At 56.6% G+C, this 23,181-nt stretch overlaps 1 protein-coding gene across 6 annotated transcripts in view; it reads left to right on the forward strand.

Moving 5' to 3' along the window:
• The window catches only part of Gse1 (Gse1 coiled-coil protein), a 360,992-nt gene that overhangs the window by 334,653 nt on the left and 3,158 nt on the right, over window positions 1–23,181 (forward strand). For all 6 annotated transcript variants that reach the window (XM_028752324.1, XM_028752357.1, XM_028752333.1 and 3 more), the window contains 13 exons: window positions 6,162–6,361; window positions 10,048–10,220; window positions 10,655–10,852; window positions 11,451–11,642; window positions 11,860–12,191; window positions 12,833–13,160; window positions 14,792–15,435; window positions 16,445–16,557; window positions 16,760–17,030; window positions 18,220–18,333; window positions 19,018–19,389; window positions 21,239–21,508; window positions 22,960–23,063. In XM_028752324.1, coding sequence (XP_028608157.1) covers window positions 6,162–6,361; window positions 10,048–10,220; window positions 10,655–10,852; window positions 11,451–11,642; window positions 11,860–12,191; window positions 12,833–13,160; window positions 14,792–15,435; window positions 16,445–16,557; window positions 16,760–17,030; window positions 18,220–18,333; window positions 19,018–19,389; window positions 21,239–21,508; window positions 22,960–23,063 — 3,311 coding nt within the window. The remainder of the gene's footprint in view (window positions 1–6,161; window positions 6,362–10,047; window positions 10,221–10,654; window positions 10,853–11,450; window positions 11,643–11,859; window positions 12,192–12,832; window positions 13,161–14,791; window positions 15,436–16,444; window positions 16,558–16,759; window positions 17,031–18,219; window positions 18,334–19,017; window positions 19,390–21,238; window positions 21,509–22,959; window positions 23,064–23,181) is intronic.

Raw genomic sequence — 23,181 nt, forward strand, 5'->3', positions numbered from 1 at the left:
CGTCTCTCTTCTTCGTCTCTCTTCTTCGTCTCTCTTCTTCGTCTCTCTTCTTCGTGTCTCAGGGGTGCAGTTTAAAAATTCAATCCAGACAACCAATCAGCACGCCGTCTCATTTGCTCTGCTCGGAGAGAAAAGGCAGAGGGGGAGAGAAGAGAAGCTGGCTCCTCCCCCAAGACTTCCATGGGGCCCCATGGGGGATATCCTAGGCTGTGGGCTTCATCACACCCAGATGAGCCGTGTGGGGGTCGTAGCCTACGTCTTTAAGTTGAGGCCAAGGTTTGCAAGAAGATGCTGGGGACTCACCCGGCAAGGTCCAGTCATCCTGGCACTTGTTAAGTCACTTGCTGTGCCCTGACAGGTTGGCTTGACTCAGCCTCTGCTTTTGCCCAGGGCCTTCAGTCCACCTCTGGTAGCCTGTTGATCTAGTGAGACCATACAAAGCAGATATAGATCACGTAATTAAGTGCAGCCCCTATGACTGCCTTCCCGAGTGCTATTTCTGGGGCTCCCCAATTGTCCCCACCGCCGTTTCCCAATCCTGTTGCCCCTGCCTGTGCCCCACCCCCCACTCCCTAAACTTGGGGATACCCAGGGGACTCTGGTCAGCCATTGTGGGAACCCCACTGCTGTGGATCTCCTGGCCTGGCCAAGCCTAGGCAGCTGCTGGTCCTCTGACTCCTGGCCTCCCTGTGGTGCCGTGCCTGGGCTTCCCAGGAGGACGGAGGGCAGAGGGAGCACCCTCCCGTCTACATTGGTTTCTGGAAGGAACACTGGGGCTGTGGACTCCAGGCCAGCCCCTGGCTGGACCCCTGGCTACTTAATGCCAGTCCCATTATGGCGGACTCGGAACAATATCCCCAGGCTGCTCAGCTGTCCATCTGTGCATGAGACAGGCAGCAGGGCAGCTCCAGCTTCTCAGCTGTATAGGATAGGACCCATCTTTCCTTAGAGTGGCGGTGCCCCACCCCCAGAGGCCCTTAAGCATGGATTTCATTTTCCCCTGTATGTATTGGGCACTCCTACCAGCCCTGTCTGTCATAATACCCTGTGGGGGTTTCCGTCTCTCTGTGACATTGGCCCAGCTGCCTTTGAAGGACAAGGGTCCCCCAGAGTGTTCGGCGGACTTGTTAAGTTACTTTGAGTAAGGGGTGTTGGGATCCTCTGGGAACTCCCACCCGGAGCCCCATCTCCAGCCACCAGCCTGACCCCACAAGGCGGTTCTCAGAGCACAGGCTCCCTGGCCTCTATGAGAGCGAGCTATAGAGCCCCACCACCACAGCCCCCACCCGTGAGAGATGAAGCTGGGCGCTGCCAGGCGGGTTCCAAGCTGTGTGGCAATCTGCTCATCTCCCATGGGGCCCTGGTGCCGTCTGCTGAGGGGGGGGGGGCTGCGCCGGGAGCCCACATGTCCCTGGCTGATCGTCGGGAGGCCCACACAGCACCAGCGCTGTATGTACCCTCCGTCCCAGTACACTTGGGGCCTTGGGCCGCCTGTTTCCCAGGAAGCACGTGGTGGAAGAGCCGCCTGATACCTGGCTGTTTGCCACTTTGTCACCTGTGGGGAACAGGGTGACAAGGGTAGCTTACAGTGGTTAAGCTTCTGATTAGACATCCCCAGTGCTCTGAGCTTTCCGGAAGTCTTTGCCGTCTGCAGGCCCCCATAACCAAGGGGCATCAAGTTACCGTGGGTGGTGGATGAAACCCATACCCAGGTCCTTAGAGGAAGAGGCTGGGGACCATTCCTCTGTGTTTGGAATCTGAGAGCCCCCACTTGCCTATGTGTCTGCTACAGGGTGGGCTGGGTGCGGGCCTAGGCACACCCTGTGTGCATCTCCTTGAAATCTGCCTCTTTCAAAGAAAACAACCAAACAAATGGCCTGCCTGGCATGCCTGCCTGCCTGCCTGTCAGTCTGCGGCTGGCAAGGTAGAGGCATTTCTCCGCGGGTGTCTGGAGCCCCATCTGCCTGTGGCTCAGGTGTGAGCAGCAGGGCTAGCCAATGAGGAAGAGAGAGACCAGGAAGGGGAGGGAGAGTCACCCAAAATGTCCAGAGCCACAGCTGGCCCGGAGGTGACAGGAGGCAAGCAGGGTACGGGCATCAGGTTGATGGTCCATCCCCTCCCCACTCCCTCTGCCGCCTCTCCTTCCCTTACTGCTTCCATTCCCCACCCCCACGCCCACACTATCTTCACGGTGTCCTAACATGGCGGCAACGGGGCAGAGCCCAACCCAAGGGGTCCTGCTGGCTCCTGCCAGCCTCAGTTCTTACGACTGGTGCCGTGTGGTTGGTCATGTTCTTTGCCCGTCAGGTAGTCCTGGAAAGTTAGTCCCTCTCAAATCACGGCGCCTTCCTGATGGCTGACTAGGGTTTAATGGCACCGCCACCAGCCCCCACTTCCCTCACAGACGGACACTGAGGCCACACAGCCTCGACGTTTGTGACATGCATGAAGACCTGCTGTCAAAGCAGGAGGAGAGGCCTGTCTGGCAGCATATGGCCACCCTGTGGTTCCTTTTGATTGTCTCCTCAAAGCTGCATATCATGTCCGATGCCTCCTCTGGAGCTGTCTGCTGCACGCCTGGCTATTTGTGTCCCCACTCTGAGGCTCCAGAGGGCTTTCCTACCTGGTACTTATCACTCTGCCTTTGGTCCTAGGTCCTTCGCTGCCAGCACTCATGTTGTCCAGGTAGCAGTTGAACGTAGTCTTGGTTGAGTCTACTTCTTGTTCCTTGACACTCACCCCCACAGCTAACTGGTGCGAGGTCACTCCAGTCAGCAGGGAAGGGAGGGACAGCCCCTGAGATGCGAGACCACTTCTGCCAGCAGAGACATCAGATAGTTCCTGCAGATGTCCAGACCTGAGTTCACATCTCTAGAACCTGTGTAGGAGGCAGAGATGGAAGGGCCCCTGGGTAAGCTGGCCACCCCGGTTGAGTTCCAGGTTCAGTGAGAGACTCGGTAAATACAGTTAAAGAAGGCACCTGAAACCATTTCACATGCACACTTGCACACACACACACGCTCACTCACACGCATAATACACATACTCAGGAAAAGAGGCCATGCAGGTAATACTTAGCAACTATCTGTGTGGTTCTGTTCATACCTACACCAGCTGGCTAACACCACCCAAGCGCTTGCCTTTGGGGGTCTCCGCTCTTAATAACATGGGCTGCCCATAGGTCCTTGGCCTCATCTGTGGGGTCTGTCAGTCAGCAGAGGTGACGCAGGCACCCTCTGCCTCTTCATCTGCGGGACTCGGCCCCAGCTCTCTGACCCACTCCCGCCATTCTGACTGAATAGCTTCAGTTAATTACAGCGATGTCGGACCTGCCTGCTCGGCGACACACAGCAAGGGAGCACAGGGCCGGGAGCCAGGCGCCAGCCTCACTAATTGGCAGCGCCTTGTGAGGTATTGATCCCAAGGTTCTTGCTGGTGAGCGCTGGCCTCTGCCTTCCACCTCCGATGGGATTAGGCTGCTAATTGTCCAGGGCCAGCCTCATCCTCTCTGAGCCAGCCCCACACCAGAGCCTGCCTGTCCCACACTAGTCCTTTGCTGGGCCAGGCTGTGCTAGCATGGGAAGGAACAGAGTGGGGCCAGCTGAGCTTGGAGGTTGCCCCTCGTACAGACTGGGGTACAGAGGAGCTAGGAGGTCCCTGCATACTGACCTGAGACATCATCTGATCCTTCCTCAGGAGTCATTTTTGGTACCTATCCCAGCCCCTCAACAGATGTCCAGAGGCCCCTCAGTGGTGACCCAGCATCTGCAGGCTCCTGGATAATGTGGGAGACAGCCTCTGCTTTAGCGGGTGGTGGACTTCTGCGTGCGCAAGTGCTAACTGTTTTTTTGCTCCCGTGTGCAGACGAAACATTTCTTTGCCCTTGTGTTAGTGTCTGCAGGGGGAACTGCTCTTCACAGTAGCTGTCGGGTAGGGCCGGGCAACTGTCCGTTGGCTGAAGAATTGATGACTAGTCCCCCTCAGTGAAGGTCAGCAACTCTGAGGTACGGGTGGAGTTCTGATATAGCAAACACCTCAACAGAGGGGGCCAGGGAATGCCCAGAGCCCGCAGAGCTGCACATTCAGACTGCTGCGTCTCGGGGCGGGGCGGGCATGGCTGAAGATTACAAAAATGTTCCCAAGTGGATGGTGGTGATTGAATGGGGACTGACTCTGCTGAGGTGGCTCTGCCTTTCATCCCAGGGTTCAAAAGGCTAGGGCAAGAGGATTGCCATGAGTCCAGACCAGGCAGGGCTCCAGAGTGAGATTCTATCTCAAAAAGAAGGGGCGGAGGGGCAGGAGTTGCTAGGGAGATGATTTAGTCAGTAAAATGCTTGGAGATCTGGGTTTGAGCCCTAGCACGTACCTGTTTGAAAGGCAGGCATGGTATCGTCTGTTCCCAATCACACAGGGAGATGATGTGTGAAACCCTAGGGCCCCCTGGTCACTCTGTCTAGCCTGACTTGAGCTTCAGGCCGGCGAGAGGGCCTGTCTTAGAAACAGTACGCAGTGCTCCAAGACTGCACCCCCTAGGTTGTCGTTTGGCCTCTGCACAAACGTTTGCACACATGTACACCTGCACACACAGGTTTCCGCATACACAGAAACTGATAGCATGTTAGGCGTGTGCGCCATAGCCGTGGCTCTCCTGGGTAGGACCGTGGTACCCAAGCAGATTGCTGTTTTAGGCAATAGGAAGATTCCTGAAAATAATTTGAAAGTGATTGAATTTTTCCACCTGGCATGGAAACAAACTGTCAGTTCTGGGCCAGCTTGCACTGTATAGTAAGACCCTGTCTGAAAAGTTGGGCCCCTGCCTTTCTCTTCCCCCGCCCCCCCCCCCCCCCAGGAACTGTGTCCCACCCTCTGAGGTACTGTCTCTGAGCAAGGAGGTTGTATCCCACAGTGTGTGCTCAGTTTGACTCTTTCTGTTCTTGTTGTCCTCTCCTGAATGTGGCTGAGGGCCTTGTCGGGGCATTCCAGTATAGAATACGCAGGGCTGGGACTTGGTGTAGCCAAGGCTGCGGGCATGTGTCACATGAGACTACAGGGACTTTCTTAGGGTTGTTTGGTTGACAAGGGCCCTCCCTTTTGGACACATACAAGGGTTGGCATTGCAGGCATAGGGCGTGGCTTTCTGGCCCCTTGGCCTGCTCAGTTGCACAGAGGGATGCCCTCCTACCGAATATATAGATGTAGGATGCCAAGCCCTCCCCGGCTCATGAGTGGTAGCTCGTTCGAGGTAGCCAAGGTTCTTGGTCAGTCCCCAGGCCTGGTTGCACCAACCTGTAGCTTGCCTACATCAGATCTCAGAAGCTGGACTCCCAAGCCAGTGTGTCTCTAAGCCCACCCGCCTTCCTGTGCTGCCGCTCTGCTTCCGACCGACAGGTGCTGGGCTGTCACTGCGCTGGGTTCACACTGCCCAGCCTTGGGGGTGACTCTGCTTGCTTGGGACTACGGAGTTCTCAGGGTGTAGGCAGCAGGTCTGTTGCCCGTTTGAAAACTGAGAGTCCCTTCCCTAAGCTCCGGCCTTCAGGCCTCATTGCCGAGGTCGGGCCCCAATAGGTTAGCCATGTAAACAAGAGGCTTGTCTGGAACTACTTAGGGGCTGCGCTGTACAACTACACAAGTTACATATGGGCCTCGGCCGTCAAGAGGCCAGTGCCATGTTTCCCCAAGTGGTAGGATTGTCCTGGGGAAGAGGGGACTGTGTTAGTGACTGAGATCATTCCTGACTACCTGCCAGAACCAACACCCCAAGAACTAAGCTGCCCCCACCTACCTGCCTCTTCCCTTTTGCTGCTGGGGTTGGTTGGGAACGAGAGCACATTGCTTCTTTCTGGGATGACTGGGCTGTCCTGGTTATAGTAGTATTCATTCACACAATATGGCGGATACACCGAGACACGTTGACAATGGCTTTTTAAAAGAGAATGACGTCTCAGATTTTTAAATGTAAAAAGAGCTATCCACCTCCACGCCTGAGAAGCAGTGTGACAAGGGAGGCCAGCAAAGCTGGCCACAGAATGGCTGCCGGTCCTTCCCTGCCTGGCTGCTCTTGGGTCTCACTCCCCGTGAGCATTCTCAAATGGCAGAAGCATGGGTGCGTTGGGTGGCGGTGACGTGCACAGCCCCTGAGCTTCTGTGTTCTCTATCCGCAGGGTCTTCACTGAGCAGTGAGTCATCTCCGGTGTCCTCTCCAGCCACCAACCATAGCTCTCCAGCTAGCACGCCCAAGCGAGTGCCCATGGGCCCCATCATCGTCCCCCCTGGGGGTCACAGTGTCCCCAGCACTCCCCCGGTGGTCACTATTGCCCCCACCAAAACCGTCAATGGGGTCTGGAGAAGCGAGAGCCGCCAGGTGAGTGGCGCCGCCCAGAGTGGGCGTAGTGGGGGTAATGGGGACGTGTGTGTGTGTGATTGTGTGATTGTGTGATTGTGTCTCTGTCCCTGCAGGTAGCTTTCTGTCCACAGCTCTGTTGAGAACTTGAGGTTGGGGATGAGGTTGGCCTCTCACCCTGGACCTCAGACTCTTCTGTGAGGTGGGCTTGATACGTATACACCCAGTACTGGAAGATGGTAGGATTAAGGTAATCCTTGCATCAGGCTTGTGACAGAGTACCACAGACACAGTTGCTTGGTTTAGGAGGCCAGAAGCCTCCCTTAGGCTGAGGAGGGGAAGGGAGGAGAGGGATTGCAGAGGCCCTCCTGCCAAGGACTGCCCCTCTACTTTTAGATGGTGTCTTATTGTATCCTCTGGTGGCCTTGGCGGCAATCACTTCTTTAGGAGTGAGAGATTGACCCAGAGTCACCAGGTTTAGACAGACAACACCATAAAGTGCCTGAGGTGGTACCTGAGCCTTGGGTCTCTAGGTAGACAATAGCTGTCACTGCTTTGGAGAGGGGTAGAGGCGGAGACTGCAGGCCCACTCTTTAGTCCCTGATCCCAGCAGGAGGGATCTTGTGTCTGCAGCTGACCGCACACTAACCTGACTGACTGGAACGGAGGAGCCGCCTCCCCTGTACCCCGGGCCTCCCACCGGCCTGGCGCCCGCCCTGAGGGGGCCTTGCTAATTAAGAACTGCTCTCAGCTGTGGCTTTCCCTGGATTCTCCAACCCGGTTCCCAGAGGATTTGTACTGCTAGGAAGTACTAATTAAACCACAAAGATGGAAGCGGGGAGGGGAGGAGAGCGCCTCTCCCCTGTGGGGCCAGGGCAGGATAGGCAGGGTGTGAGCTTCATCTGCCAGTCTGATTGGTGTCCCTGGTCCCCAGTAAAGTGCTTGGAGCATCCTCCAGGCTCTTTACTGAAGCTTGTGGGCCAGCCTTGGCACATTCCTCCTGTGGCTGAAGTCATGCTTACCCTGGGAAGCCTGTCTGTGAGATTCTGTCCTCGAATCTCGGCTCAGAGAAGCCTAGACCCACCCTGTCCTGGCATTAAGAGAAGTCAGAGAAGTTGTCACCACCATCTCCTGTCTGTGGACTCCTCCCAGAGCTCGGCTTTGACCTCAGACAATGAGTCAGCTGACATAAACCCCCAGATAGTTTCCCTTCCCTGCCTGGACAACCAGCAAGCCTGGTGACTGGTTGGCTCTGGCTTTGTTCCTGAGAGACAAGCTCGTAGGAGGTCACTTCCTGTTCCTGCCTTGCCCCCCCCCCCCAGCATCCGCTGACTAGAGCCCCTGGCCCAGGTCCAAGACACCTCACGCATGTCCCCCTTAGAGAATGAGGAGGTTCCGAGTGCCTCTGCCTCGTGACTCCTCTGCCCGGAGCCTGTCACCATCCTCAGAGGATCCCCACTGCCTCAGAAACACTTAGTAACCCGGAGAAGGGCCATGATGGCTTCGCTCCAGCAGTTCACGCTGCGGTTAACGAAACCTGCTCGCCGCCAGGGAGGCCGTCAAGCACAGTGGCTGAGCGGATGATGCTCAGAGCTCAGCAGAGAGTTTAATCCTTTCCAGGAGGGGCGGGAGAATGTGCTGTCCCTGTAGTGTGGCCGTGAGTCGCTAGGGGACTCACGGTGCATCCACTGTTGGGAGTCAAGGCAAGCCGTGGTTCCAGGATCCTTCTCAGGGTGACCAGGCAATGAAAGACTCGGGAGATGATGAAGGAAGAACGGTCTATGTTGAAGCTAACGGGCAAGTCCCGCTTGCCCAGCTGTGGAGACCTTGCTCTAATCTCTGGAGAATGACAGCTCCCTCCTCCTCAGCCGCTGCCTTTCATGGATGCAGCTGTGTCAAGCCGCTCTGCAGACATATCTTGTCTGCCACAGCCGCTGCCAGGGGGGTGCCTTGGGGCAGCCACTGCGCCTGGGTTTTTTTTCTTTCCTCATCACCCAGGCAGCACCCTAGCCTACAGATGACCTGTTCCTCTGGTGTCTGGCTCAAGTTTAACGAGGCTCTAGTCAGAGAGGCCACAGGCCCGTGGAGTGGGGCATACTGCCCCACCCCCCAACACCCAGTGTCCCGATGGCCATTTTTCTAGTCTCCTTGTTCGTCCTGGTGTGGGTGGGATGTGTGACTCCCCCCCCACTGCAGGCCCCCACCTTTATGATACTGTGTGAATGTTCCTCCCAAGGAGGGCAGGTCAGAGGTCATGAACCCGTGAGGACCCCACAAGGGAAGCGAGACAGCCTGCTGCTGCACTCGGGGAAGGAAACAGATGTTGTTGCTCATTAAAAATTCAATCAGCAGCCTGTCTCCCTCAATTAATCGTGGCTGGCTGTCTGTGGGGAGCAGGAGGGCTTGTGGTAAGGCTCTGTGCAAATGGAGGCAGGGAGGTACTGAGGTAAGCTGTCCTCTCGCTGCGCTCACAGGGTTAAGTGTCGGCCCAGCAGGGACTGCTCCCCCCTCGGGGGTTACATATGCTTCAGTGACGTTAGCTGACCCCAGGGGTGTCACCACACTGGCTTGGATAGCCACAAGGAGACAGAAGTCCAGGAAGGACTGGCAGGGCTGTCCTCCAGGGACAGTCAGTGTTACTATGCTGGCTACCATGTGCCTTTCAGACACACCATGGGTTCAGCCCATGTCAGCCAGAGGACCTCTTGTCCCTAGTGAGTACCCGCTGTCTGTTTGTGCTGGACATCTCCTGCAGCCTTGAGGGAAGGACCTCAAAGTGATACCAGGGGCCTCCTGGCCCTCAGTCTCCCCTTGGCCCATGGCGGCTCCCTGACTTTTCCGTGTTCCCATTGGTGTCTCTCTGCTTTGCCACGAGGATTCCTCCCTAGTCACAGGTGACCAGCAGGCAGGGTTCTTCAGTCTGGTTTCTCTGGGCTGTGTGCTGCTTGTGGCTGCTTACACAAAAGATCTCTGAGGCTGGATCTCCCCAGGCCCTAACCCATCCCTACTGCCACCTCTTACTTCCTGCCTGAAGGGAGCCTCTACTGGGGTCCCAAAGCCTAAATATGTGCAAGGGTGTCCCCTTGTAGGTCCAGCAAATTGCCAGCTGCTAGCAGTGTCCAGATAGCTGCGGGCACCGCTGGAATCTTGGGAGAAACTCTGTCCTGAGGTGCAGGTCCCCAGGGTGTGTATGTCCTGACTTTGATGACCACCCCATTTTGCTTATTGGAAGTAGGAGTTCCCGCCCTACAGATACTCACATGCTTTATCTTGGGGTTCAGCAGTCTGGTGTTTAAGGCTTCCCCGACATTGCTGAGTTCCTCTGGGAACTGAGCCAGGCCCATGTAGACCTTAGTCTAGACCCGCTCATGGGAGGCTTTCTCCCTAAAATACCTCTTTTATGCGGTGTTTTGTTTGTTTGTTTGGTTGGTTGGTTTTTTGAGACAGGGTTTCTCTGTGTAGCCCTGGCTGTCCTGGAACTCACTCTGTAGACCAGGCTGGCCTCGAACTCAGAAATCCGCCTGCCTCTGCCTCCCAAGTGCTGGGATTAAAGGCGTGTGCCACCACTGCCCAGCCACCTTTTCTTTTCATTTGTTCCAAAAAAAAAAAAAAAATTAGGGGGAGGATGTTTCTAGAATATGAGCTAAACACTGGCCTCTCTGAGGACCTGGCTGGCTCCCCAATAACTCTGTGTCTTCTTCCCACAGGACTCTGCCTCCCGAGGCAGCAGCAGCGGTCGTGAGCGGCTGCTGGTGGAGCCGCCTCTCGCCCAGGAAAAGGCAGCCGGCCCAGCCATCCCCCCTCACCTGCTCAGCACTCCTTACCCCTTTGGCCTCTCCCCCGGCTCAGTTGTACAGGACTCCCGCTTCCAACCCCTCAAGTAAGTGCCAGGCTGCGATCAGGGAGGGCATGGAGGGGCTCCAGACAGGCCTGAGAGTCTGTGCCAGCTGAGATAGACAGAGCGCTGTCAGCCTCTGTGGCCTGGTCCGCCCTGAGGTCCTCGGCCCCATCCGAGCTTGTAGTCCACCCCGTGCTGAGACTTAATCACTCGTCGTAACCACATTTGAGCCCATCCTCTGGGTCTGGGGACAGAGAGGCCACTCTAGCATCTGTATCCACTGGTCGGGAGCCTAAGGGACAGGCAGGTCTGAGGAGCAGGCAGTTTCCCATCTGTGTAGTCTGGGCTTCATGCCAGGCTGTACCTCATTGAGCGGCAGGGCCTGAGCCTGATGGGCCGTGGGGTGGCAGGGACAGCCTTGAGCTGCTGAGGGGGCGTGACGAGTTACCTCTGCTCACCTGCTTCCCCTCCCACAGCCTCCAGCGGCCCGTGCACCATGTGGTGCCCCCCAGCACGGTGACTGAGGACTACCTGAGGAGCTTCCGGCCCTACCACACTGCTGAAGACCTACGCATGTCCTCCTTGCCTCCGCTTGGCCTGGACCCAGCCACCGCCGCAGCCTACTATCACCCCAGCTACCTGGCCCCACACCCGTTCCCCCACCCGGCCTTCAGGTGAGATGTCTCCCACACACAAAGTGTCTGAGTGCTAGTCTGTTCTCAGCAAGACAGAACCTCTCAGGGCTTGGGGCCAGACACTCAAGGGAGACCTGGTCCATCCCATATAGCTTTTCCCGGCTCTGACTGAGTTGAGTCGAGTCCTGATGGATGGGCCCAGCACCACCTGCTTGTTGCTCCCCGGTTCCCACTTCTCAGCATCCACGTCCCAGTAGCCAGTTTCCACTAACTTATGTGCGGTACCCGGACAGTGTGATGGAGACCCCCCAAGAGAGTCAGGCCATGCCCTCTTCCTGCAGAAGCTCCTAGCCTGACTGGCCTCTCATCACGGGGGGTCACATGGGAGGTCTCTGTCCGCAGCCAGTCTGCCCTGCCGTTCACTTATCCTAGGCGCCCATGTGGTCAGTTCCTTGTGGCCTCTGACCATGGACGTGTGCTTTGCGTACAGCCTTTGCTGTGCTGAGCCTGCGTGAGCAGCACCCGCTCACCTGCCTGGGTCTCAGCCTTTTTTCCTGCAGTGCTACAGATGCACCTCAGGGCTTTTCGTCTGCTAGGCTCCTGCCTCGGCACACACCAGTTCTACCTCTCTCTACAGGATGGACGACTCCTATTGCCTGTCAGCCTTAAGGTCTCCCTTCTACCCCATCCCTACCCCCGGCTCCCTGCCTCCACTGCACCCGTCGGCGATGCACCTGCATCTCTCCGGGGTACGGTACCCTCCTGAGCTCTCCCACTCGTCCCTGGCAGCGCTACACTCGGAGCGGATGTCCAGCCTCAGCGCAGAGAGGTAAGCTGTGTCTTCAACAGAGGGGAGGACAGTCGAGCGTGCTTCAGGCCCTCAGCGGGGCCTGGCTCGGTAGTGGGGTCTGGCTCGGTAGTGGGGTGAGGATCTTCATGTGTGGGAGTGAGAGGTGGAAGAGTATGGCTGCCCCGCTTTGAGCTGGGCGCGGACTTGCCCCTTCTGCACATTTCTTTAGCGCACCGCCCTCTGCTTGTGCCCCCAGGTTGCAAATGGATGAGGAGCTGCGGCGGGAGAGAGAGCGGGAGCGGGAACGGGAGAGAGAACGGGAACGGGAGGCCGACCGAGAAAGGGAGAAGGAGCGGGAGCGGGAGCAGCGGGAGAAGGAGCGAGAGAAGGAGCGGGAACGGGAGCTGGAGAAGGAGCGGGAGCGGGAGCTGGAGCGCCAGCGGGAGCAGCGGGCGAGGGAGAAAGAGCTGCTGGCCGCCAAGGCCTTGGAGCCCACCTTCCTGCCCGTGGCCGAGCTGCACGGACTCCGAGGTCACACCACCGAGGAGCGGCCCAAGCCCTCGGAGCAGCTGACTCCGACCCGAGCAGGTACCCGAGCGCCTGCCCTGGGGTTGAGGAGTGCCGTGCCATTGCTGGCGAGACTGGGAAGAGGTGTGCCGTGTGGCACCCTGGGTGGATACAGGATCCCAGAGGTGCCCCCTGGAACGGAAAGAGTCACTGGGCAAGACACAGGGGAGGGGAGTTGCCGTCACTGCTGGAGGAGCCTTGGTTGGTCTCGGCCCTTTGCCATGGTGATGGTGGACACCAGAGTCACACCGTTGAGATACCCCCGATCTGACCGTTTGTTCTGTGTCAGAGTTCTGTTCTAAAGCCAAGGCTAGCCTGGGACTCGGGCGTACCTCAGATTCATAGCCGTGTTCCTTTGTCAGCCCCGAAAGCATTGGGACCGCAGGCATGAGCCATCCCGATCTTGTTCTGAATGGAATTTACTTGATGAAAATCTTATGTGGTTGAGCTGCCTCAGTGGCTGTTTTAACAACTGGCCCCATGAGTCCTTAAAGACACACAACTGGTTCTGAGCCAGCCACACATACCTCCGTGTCTCCTCTCTCCAAGGATGACGTGTGTCTCCTAAAGTTCTACAAGACCTCTTCCTTCTGTCCTGGCCTTCGAGCAGGGGTGAGCGAAGGCGCTGGCATTCCCGCAGTGACAGTGTTTTCCTCCCACAGAGAAGCTGAAGGACGTGGGCTTGCAGGCACCCAAGCCTGTACAGCATCCCCTGCACCCAGTGTCTGCCCCACACCACACGGTGCCCAGCCTCATCTCCGGCCATGGCATCTTCTCCCTACCTGGAAGCAGTGCCGCCGCCACAGCCCTCCTGATCCAGCGCACCAATGAGGAGGAGAAGTGGCTGGCGAGGCAGCGGCGCCTGCGGCAGGAGAAGGAAGACCGCCAGTCACAGGTGTCCGAGTTCCGGCAGCAGGTCCTAGAGCAGCACCTTGACCTGGGCCGGCCCCCGGTGCCCACAGAGGCGGAGCACAGGCCCGAGAGCACCAGGTGGGTCCTGGGCGGGGCCTCACTGGAGGCAGGTGATGCTGATGCAAAGATCTGTCTGTCCGTCCGTCTGTCCATCCATCCATCCATCAGTCTGTCTGCACTCCTTTCGCCTGCTATTGGTCCACACGGCCTGCTTCATCTTCTGGACCACCCCATCCCTCAGCATCTGTGTTGACTGGTACACAGATAAGTCTCTCACCCCTTCTCCTCCATGCTGACAAGAGCCATAACTGGAAGTACCTCAGGTTCCCATCCCTGGCCCTCCACACTGTGCACGGCTGTAGGGAGGCCACTCCGAGGCCCTGCCGGACCCGCCTCCCACATCAACCTGCTCTTACTTGCTGGGATGGGGTGGGGGTGTAGGGAGGGGTGGGGCCATGCACCCCTAGCTGGGAACTGTGGCATGCCTGACTCAGGGCGTGTGGTGTGATTGTTTATCCCTTGTTGAACCTGAGGGGAGCCAAACGCTGTGCTCTGCCTCTGTGCAGGAGTGAGGGGCAGCCTTGGCGGCTTTGTTAAATGGTGCCTCGGCCAGACCCAGAAGACCCTAGGAGCCTAGCAGTGGCCCGTTGGGCCCCTCCTCCATAGACCTTGCCCTTATCTTGGGACAGCATGAGTCTGAACATTTCTTCTTCACCCTCATAGAAGTATTGAGCTTTGGGAACACCCCCTAAAACTACTTTTTTTTTATTAAAGTTTTTGAGTTTTATGAGTCCTGTAACCGGGTTTTCCCACTCCCCTCCTCCAAACTCCTCCTGTGCTTCCAAGTTTAAGACCTCTTCTGTAATTTTTGTTTTTTGTTTGTGTGTGTGTGTGTGTGTGTGTGTGTGTGTGTGTGTACAACCTCCTGAGCCCATTTTGTGTTGCACTTGTGTCTGTATGTGTTTAGGGCTGACCACTTGGGATTTGGTAGATTATCAGGTTGCTTGTCCCTGAAGGTCCCTCCCTCTCACCTCCGTCTCCAGCTCTTCCTGTGCTGGCCTGTCAGCCAGTGTTGTCAGTATACAAGTCTTGTTTAGGTGACAGCTTCCCTGTCATGCATACGTGGCACTGCCTACCAGAGGAATTCCTGGTACGTTGGCTTTGTCGGTCTTCCACGGTGCTTCCCTAGTGTGGGGGTTGTGCTCTAGATGGACCAGTCAGGGCTGGTCCCTAAAAGTCACCTGTCCTCTTGTCTTTTGACTAGTTGTGGATCTCCGTAGTAGTCTACAGCCAAAAGAGGCTTGTGTGTGTAGCTGCTGCCCAGGCCTGGAGGAGGGCATGGACCGACTGGTGAACGGTGGGGGTCCTGGGCAGAGCTGGGCAATAGAGAGAGTGGGTTAGGGGAAGCTTTTTGCACATCTAGCAAGGCAAGCTCAAAGTCCTTCAGGCGGAGCTCTGGGGCTGCTGCAGTTCTGTCGGGAACCACAGGGGGGCAGCAACAGCCACCACCCTGTGTCTGGTGTCAGAGCTTCTTCTCCAGGAAGACTTGGCTCTCCTAGGCGTAGACTGGGTGAAGGCCTCTCCCCATAGGAGTTCCCACCTACAGGCAGTCTGGTGTGAGCCCAGCAAGCCACCCTGGGCATTCGCTCTGTGGGAGGCTGGTAGGCAGGTCTGCTTCCAAAACCGATGGCTTGGTATGTTCTCTCTAGGCCAGGACCAACCCGTCACGACCAGGGCAGCCGTGAGCCCCCACAGCACTTTGGTGGCCCACCACCCCTCATCTCGCCCAAGCCCCAGACCCACAACGTACCCACAGCCCTCTGGAATCCAGTGTCTCTGATGGACAATGCTCTGGAGACGCGGCGGGCCGAGAGCCACTCTCTGCATAGCCACCCGACGACTGCTTTTGAGCCCAGCCGCCAGGCTGCCGTGCCACTGGTGAAGGTAGAGCGGGTTTACTGCTCAGAGAAGGCAGAGGAGCCCCGGAAGCGTGAGGCCACGCCACTGGACAAATACCAGCCACCGCCGCTGCCGCTGCCGCTGCCGCCGCCGCCACCACCACGGGAGGCAGGAAGTCTGGAGCCTCAGACCTTTTCCCATGGACCTGGGCCTTTCCTCGCTGAACTTGAGAAGTCAACACAGACCATCTTGGGCCAGCAGCGGCCCTCTCTTTCCCAGCCAACCCCCTTTGGGGAGCTCAGTGGGCCTCTGAAGCCAGGTTCGCCGTTCTGCCACCCCACGGCGAGGGGCCCTGACCCGGCCTACATCTATGACGAGTTTCTTCAGCAGCGACGGAAGCTGGTCAGCAAACTGGACCTGGAGGAGCGCAGGCGGCGCGAGGCTCAGGAGAAAGGTCTGGCCTCCTGAGTGGGTCCCAGCCTGACTGGGAATCGGGGGTTCATCAGGACAGGAGAGTCCAGTGCCAGCTGCTGGCCTCTCTTCTCCCACTTTACTTCCAGTTTTTAAAAACTGGTTTCAGATAGCAGTTTCAGACTTCTGAACCTCACACCTGTAGGGCCCCTTGCCAGTCCTGCCCTGAGGCACGTTATCCCAGAATTCGAAGTCATGGCCTGTCTGCCAAGACAGTACTGAAGACATGGTATTGATAAGCGATGGGCAGAGACTGATCAGGTGTCTTTAAATATCAGTAGTGTGATGTTAACAGAGGAACAGCCCAGCAGGGCTTCAGGCTTGGGCTAGTGACAGTTGCGGGCATGTGCACCAGGGGATAAGAGACAGCAGCTGACACTTCCCTGACCGAGCCTAGAGTTAGGCATCTCTTTCCTGTCCCTGTCCCCTAGAAGTGAAGGGGACAGCTCCTTAAGGTCCTGAGAAGGTCAGGAGAGCCAGTGGGGGCTGTAGACACAGAAGCACAGGACACACCTGCTGAGGGGGACTACCTGAGGCCAGTTTTGTCTCCTTGAACTGATACGGCCTGTCTGGTATTGCACCCAGCAACTCTTAGCTCTGCTTCTGGAGTGCTGGTCATGCTAGCTTCTTAGGACCTGGCTGGGGCTTTTCCATCATTTTACCCTGAAAAGGAATGGGGACTCTGGTTTTTCGCTACCTTCCTATGAGGGTCACAACAGAGGTGGTGGCATGCTCACAAAGCCATGGGCATCGGGCCTTTGTCAGGAATGCTCTGCTCTGGGCCCAGGGAGCATCCCAAGTCTGAGACTTGCCATCCCCAGCTTACTGCAGGTGTCCAGGCAGGTGGGAAGGGACCAGGCCCTCTTAGCAAGGGTCCTCGCGGGTGCCTGCAGGCCCAGCCCAGTGGTCTCACTCCCATGCCCCCAGGTGCACGTGTCCACAGAGCATCCTGGGTTCTGAGCCGGGCTCAGTGCACCCATTTCTGCCATCAGGGTACTACTACGACCTCGACGACTCCTACGATGAGAGCGATGAGGAGGAGGTCAGGGCACACCTCCGCTGTGTGGCCGAGCAGCCACCCCTCAAACTGGACACATCCTCTGAGGTAAACAGGTCCATCCTCGACTCCGGCATGCTCTGGGCTGGCTGGGTAGTTAGTCCCCGCTTTCGGCCTACCACTTGGCTTCCAAACACTGCCCTGCTCCGCTGCGGCCCAGATCCAAGTGACACTGCGTGGACCACGGGACCCTGGGGCAGTGTGAAGCTGACAGTGGCTTCACGCTCGTTTGTTTTCTTTCTCGATCTAGAAGCTAGAGTTCTTGCAACTTTTTGGCTTGACCACCCAACAGCAGAAGGAGGAGCTGGTGGCGCAGAAGCGTCGGAAGCGGAGGCGAATGCTGAGAGAGCGAAGCCCGTCACCACCTGCCGTTCAGTGCAAGCGACAGACGCCTTCCCCCAGGCTGGCTCTGTCCACTCGATACAGCCCCGACGAGATGAACAACAGCCCCAACTTTGAGGAGAAGAGGAAGTTCCTGACTTTCTTCAACCTGACACACATCAGTGCAGAGAAGAGGAAAGGTATGGTCTTGCTCTTGGCCTGCATGTGCAGGCCAGGGCGCTCCTGGGGTAGCATGAGCCTCTCGGCTCTGGTTGGTGATTCTGTCACACTCTGCTCTGGCATATGTCCTGTTGAAGACTCATGTGTATGTACAGCCATTGCCCGTCAAGTCCCCCCCTACCACCCTCCTGTACTTTTGGTCAGGGTGCTTCTAGGACTTTTCCCTGGGATTGAGAGGGTGTACTCGGGATTTGTGTCCCGCAGGCCCTTCCTCTTGGGGTCGCCAGTGATCTCTACTGAGCACTGTGTCTGATGTTAACAGGCCTGGAGAGTGAGCTTGTGGGTGGTCTGTAAATAACAAGCCCACATAGTAAGCATAAGTTGCCCAAAAAGATGCTTCCAGATCAGTCTGGTACCCTAGGGCCATGTTGGAGAAGAGACTTGGGACTGGAATCCACAGTATAGAAGACATGGCATGGCGAAGGCCTGCTGAGGCTACTTTGATTGGCTCGACACCATCTTGGGCTGAGGCGGTGGTGTTCACAGCCATGCTCCTGTGTGCCTTGTGCCCCTTAAGGGCACTGGCCTCTTCTGGAAGACTCCCAGGAAAAACGGGGCCTCCAGCTCTTCGGTTGGTCTGACAAGCTTCTTTATTGGAGGTGGCAGTTTCTTTTTCCTTTTTAACAAGCGTGGCGGAGGTCTCGCTTTCCACGCAAGGGTTAGTGACGGGCTGACTGCCAGCACAAGCCCCTGGACGCGTGCCTAGTTGTGATTTTTTTTCACCTGGCTTTGTGTCTAAAGGACGCCGTCGGCACCGAAGCCTCTTAAGTTTCAGAGCTGGCAGGAAGAGCCACTGAATCGGGGATCTGCGGTGTGGAACACTTGCAGGGTCTGCACTCCTTCGTGGGAAATGGCTCTGACCCTAGGCAGGGAGCATGCTACCTCCCTGGTCTCTGCCCTCGTGTTGGGGCCATCCCTGGTCTTCAGATCAGGATAACTGCTGAGAAGGAAGTCACCATGGAAACCCCCAAGCAGCCACTGCAAACGTGGCTGGTGTCACCTACTTTCTTCCTGTCTGCAGCGCTGGCCATGGTGCTTGCTTTTGGCGCCTCTTGGTGTGAAGGGCTTATACCTGCCAGTCATGGTGGCCAGATTTCACCTTTCCTCCCATCTCAAAGTGCTGCTAACCTCGGGCTGCTTTCCTCACAGACAAAGAGAGGCTTGTGGAGATGCTCCGTGCCATGAAACAGAGAGCACTGTCCGCACCAGTAGCAGACTCAGTGACAAACTCTCCGAGGGACAGTCCTACCGTCTCCCTGAGTGGTAAGGGAGGGACATGCCACCCGCCAGTCTCCTGTAGTTTGGGCCACAGGGTTAGAGGTGGCGTTCGAAGTCTCGTCTTCGCAGTGAACTTGATGTACTGGAAGCAGGGCTTCTCTCCATCCCTCTCCATCCTGGCTGAGCCGAGCCTTAGGACACAGTGCAGATTGGAAGGTGGGCGTGAAGTTCAGGGGAGGGCGTTGACTCCCATGGTGCCGCCCATCAGCTGCAGGCTGTAGCCGCCACTTCCCAAGAGGATGGGTCCGAAGCCCGCTGCATGCCCTGCCTGGGCTCTCCAGACTGTCTCCAGCTCCTGCTTCCTCTCTCGCTTCTCTGCTGCTCTCCAGTCGAAGAAAGCTGAATCCTTGGGGTCCAGCCTCTTGCTAGCTCCCGTCTTCACTTGCTCTCTCTGATTTGGATGAAGTCACTCCTACCTTCTCAGCGCTTCCTGCTCGTGTCTCCCTGTCCCTTGGGAACTGTTCGTGGTTGGACCTGCTGCTAAACAGGCCACTCCTCAAACTCTAACCTCATGCACAATGTTACCGTGGGGTACACGCGCGTGCGCACACACACACACACACACTCACACTGGGCCTTTCTGCAGATCTCAGCTCTAGAGATCAGTAGTGTCTGCATGCCTGTTGTTCCACAGCTCCTAATATTCCCCTCATTTTCTGTCTCTCAAAGAACCAGCCACACAGCCAGCTCCTCTAGAGACGGATCAGCCTGCCGGGGTCCCTGCCTCCTTGTCAGATGTCCCAAAGGCCGCAGAGACTGCAAGACTGGAACAGGTCCGGCCCCAGGAGCTCTTGAGAGTCCAGGAGCCAGCTCCTGCCAGCGGTGAGAAGGCCAGGCTGAGCGAGGCCCCTGGGGGCAAGAAGAACCTGAGCATGCTTCATTACCTCCGGGGCGCTCCGCCCAAGGACATTCCTGTGCCGTTGTCCCACAGCGTCAACGGAAAGAGCAAGCCTTGGGAGCCCTTCATGGCTGAAGAGTTTGCACATCAGTTCCACGAGTCCGTACTGCAGTCCACACAGAAGGCTCTGCAGAAGCATAAAGGTAATGGGCCACATTTGTCCCATGTCACCTGTTAACAGTGCAGGGTGAGCCGGGCTGGTGTTGCGCTGTGAGAAGCTGCCTTGGGGACACGGCTCCAGGGTTGGGGGAGCGCAGTCTGAGGTCCCGACCGTCTGGTTCCCAGGCTCTTGGCCACCCAGGCCTCACTGGAAGCCACAGAAGAGCTGAGAGAACTAAGTGGTGGCCCACGGGTTGGATCGGCCTGTGGCCGAAGGGAAGAGGGGGAGCGCGCTCCGGCTGGGTCATGCAGGGATGAGAGTTCTTGGCGTGGCTGGCTGGTTGGTTTGGCTTGGGTTGGTGGTCACTGTGGCTGGGAATGCAGAGACGACTTCTGCAGGAGATTAGGCACAGCTCTCTAGATGAAGGCCTGTTGTTCCCCATGGTGGGTCCCAACGAAAAGAAACAGTCCGTGGTTTTAAGGCTTTTACTGTCATGAGATAATATGAAAGTAGATGAGGGCTGGAGAGATGGCTCAGTGGTTAAGAGCACTGACTGCGCTTCCAGAGGTCCTGAGTTCAAATCCCAGCAACCACATGGTGGCTCACAACCATCTGTAATGAGATCTGATGCCCTCTTCTGGTGTGTCTGAAGACAGCTACAGTGTATTCATATATAATAAATAAATAAATCTTAAAAAAAAAAAAAAAAAAAAAAGAAAGTAGATGAGAAATTGCACCCCAGTTTCTCAGGGCAGGCCTGCGGTTAAATCCCTTTTGCAGGGAGAAGGATCTGGGAAGGAAAGCTTAATTGGCTAAGCCCTTCTGGCCTTTAGGTACCGAGGGGCTAGGAGGCATTGCCCTGTGTGACTGAAGGACATAAACCTATGTGGAGGGCTGTGGCCTCGTGTCGGGAGTCTGGGGGTATGGCAAAATGCCTAGGGTCCCTTAGGGTCACGGGGTTTCCAGCCTGTGCTCCACCAGAAACCAGGCTGCCTTTCAAGGTCCTACAGGGTGACACAGGCCATTTACACAGTGATGGTCCTGCTTAATCCTTAATACCTGTGAAGCGCTTTGGGGAGGGGAGAGGCAAGCCTCATTCGCTTCCAGGCTTGTAGCAGGTCCTAAGTAAGGCCAGAGCAAGTGTCCTCTGTATGTACAGTCCACAGCTGCGGCTTTCCCAGAGTCGTCATGGGCTCACTTGGAGATCTGGGTCTTTGTCAAGGTACCGTGTACCTACCGCCCAGGGCCCTGAATGTAGGGACAGCGGGTTCTCCTGCCCCGCTCACCCAGGCGAAGTGTGTGTGTGTGTGTAAACCCAAGCAGGGAGAATTGACTAATCAACCGTTCCCAGTCTGTCTGAGGGCTTCACATGAGGCTGTGAAGGCTGACCTCCCAGTGTTTGTCACTGAGTTAACTCAGCTGCTGGGGCTCAGGAAGCTAAGGCGAGAGCTGGGGTGGTTGGAGGCAGAGACTGCATACCTGAAGCTTGCAGGCCAGCCAGGCTAAACAGAACAGGAAAGCAATAGAGGAAGACATCAGCGTTGACCTCTGACCTCGCCTCCTAGCCTGTGAGGGGAAAACTACTGGAAGAAAAGTGTGAGCTGGTTTGTGAGCTTTGGCCAGAGGCTGTCTGCTCCCTGCTCCTTAGGGTGGAGGGGCTCTCTCAGGTGGCATCTAAGGGGACGTATCACTGGGCATCATTCAGGCGAGGCCACCCGCAGGACTGAAGCACCTCCCGATGGAGGGCGCAATCCCTGGCCCTGCTCAGGGAGCACCCCTGCCCTCACAAAGCACGCTGTGCTTACAGAGTTCTCAATGTGCCCCGGGGGATAGGAACTCTGACGTTTGTCTCCGTCATTTGAGCCTCAAGATCTCCGTTTTCTTCTCCCCAGGGAGCTCGGCTTTGCTGTCTGCAGAGCAGAACCACAAAGTCGACACATCAGTCCACTACAACATTCCCGAGCTGCAGTCCTCCAGCAGGGTCCCCTTGCCCCAGCACAATGGACAGCAGGAGCCCCCTGTAGGGAGGAAAGGCCCTCCTATGCAGGAGGTGGACCAGGACTCTGAGGAGGACTCTGAGGACGACAGCGATGAGGAAGCCCCCAGGCGCCAGTGGCAAGGAATTGAGGCAGTCTTTGAGGCTTACCAGGAACACATAGAAGGTAAGGGTTTGTGCGGACGGGTAATCCGTGCGTCCAGTCGGTCTGCTAGATTTCTGCCAGTCCAGGGCTGCTTGAGTCACCACGCTAAGACACTGGTTTCTTGCAGGGCAAGCCTACGGCATAGCCCGTACCCCAGCCCTGAGCCCTGTTGGGGTGAGACATGGCAGAATGGTGCATGGTTTCCAGACGTAGCTGAGCCCTGGCTGGTCCTAATCACCACGATCTGAGCCCACACTGAAGTTTCTAGGTGTTTTTGCCTAAAAGCAGCCTGAGTCACATGCCCAGACATCCCTTGCTCCGCTGTCTTCACACACAGTCCTGGAGAGAGGTGCTGGCACCTGTTTACTGTATACCGCTCCCTGGCCCATCTCCCAGTACTTGGGTGCTTGCACCACCTTTGGCCTAAACCGAGGCTGCCTCCTTCCCCCCACACCTTACCTTTCCTTTTTGGCATATTCGTTAATAAAGCCATATACTGCATGCAAGTTCAGGCTCTCACTTTGAAGCCCAGGATTCCCTAGTACTTGTGCGCTCCTCCTGAGGGCTGAGGTCATACGCATGTGCCACCCAGCCTTGAAAGGCATTTTGAACTAGATATCAACTGACGAACTTAAGAGATTGCCAGAGTAGGAGCTCCTGCTGGAGCTTGGCTTTCCTCAGAAGGCACCCTCCCCTACCCATTATTTTTGGATTATTGGATTTACCATTCACTGTTCCTATACCCGTCTGTATCCTGCAGAAACGTAATCCGGTAGCATCTCGAATGAATGGAAATGTGTGGGGTCTTTTGAAGGCTGCCAGGACACCTCCCTGTGTTGTCCCTGTCGTTCTGAGGATGCATCTGTTGTATGGCAGGCAGCAGCACCCCCATGGCAGCTCATTTTGGCTTGTCCTAAGCAGCTGTGTGAATTTCAGAATCTTGTCCCCTATGGCTCTCTCTCTCTCCACAGCGGACACAAGCGTAGCTTTCTCGTGTGTTTGTGCCCAGCCCTCTCCACATGAGTCAGATCAGGAATAGTGTTTCTCTCCTTGTCATTGTATTCCTTGGGACTTGGATGGCAAGGCTCCTGTCTTGGATATAAAACTTCAGGCAACCTAAGCTCTTTTCCTCTGTCGGGTTTTTATCTTCCTCTTTCCTTTCCTGCTTTGCTTGCTCCACTGTTGACAAGTGTGTCTCACTGTCAGGATTGACCCAGCCTTGTGATGCCAGTCCATGCGGTCATGTGGTGTTAACTGAAGAAGCACTCTGTGGTAGTGTCTCTCGGTGAAACAGATTCAACGAATTAAGGACACTCTGGCCTTTTTCTGCCTCCGCCACAGTAGTTTCTCCGGGTTTTCCCCACTGCACTGGCGTGGCCATGCCTGAACGCATTGGTGCAGCTGAGAACACGCTGCATGAAGGCATGCTGCTTCATACAAAGATGACACATCGCCACCTCTTGTCTTTTCAGAGCAAAACCTGGAGCGTCAGGTGCTGCAGACACAGTGCCGGCGGCTGGAGGCGCAGAACTACAGCCTCAGCCTGACTGCAGAACAGCTGTCCCACAGCATGGCGGTGAGTCAGGCGTGGGCTCTGTACAGGCGACCCCAGAGAGAAGTCTGCTCTTAAGAGATCAAAACTTAGTGCCAGGCAGAGTAGCCATGCTTCAGTCCTTGGGAAGTAGACAGATCTG

Source organism: Grammomys surdaster, unplaced genomic scaffold (assembly GCF_004785775.1).
Source record: "Grammomys surdaster isolate TR1022 unplaced genomic scaffold, NIH_TR_1.0 128, whole genome shotgun sequence".
NCBI classification, from domain to species: Eukaryota; Metazoa; Chordata; class Mammalia; order Rodentia; family Muridae; genus Grammomys; species Grammomys surdaster.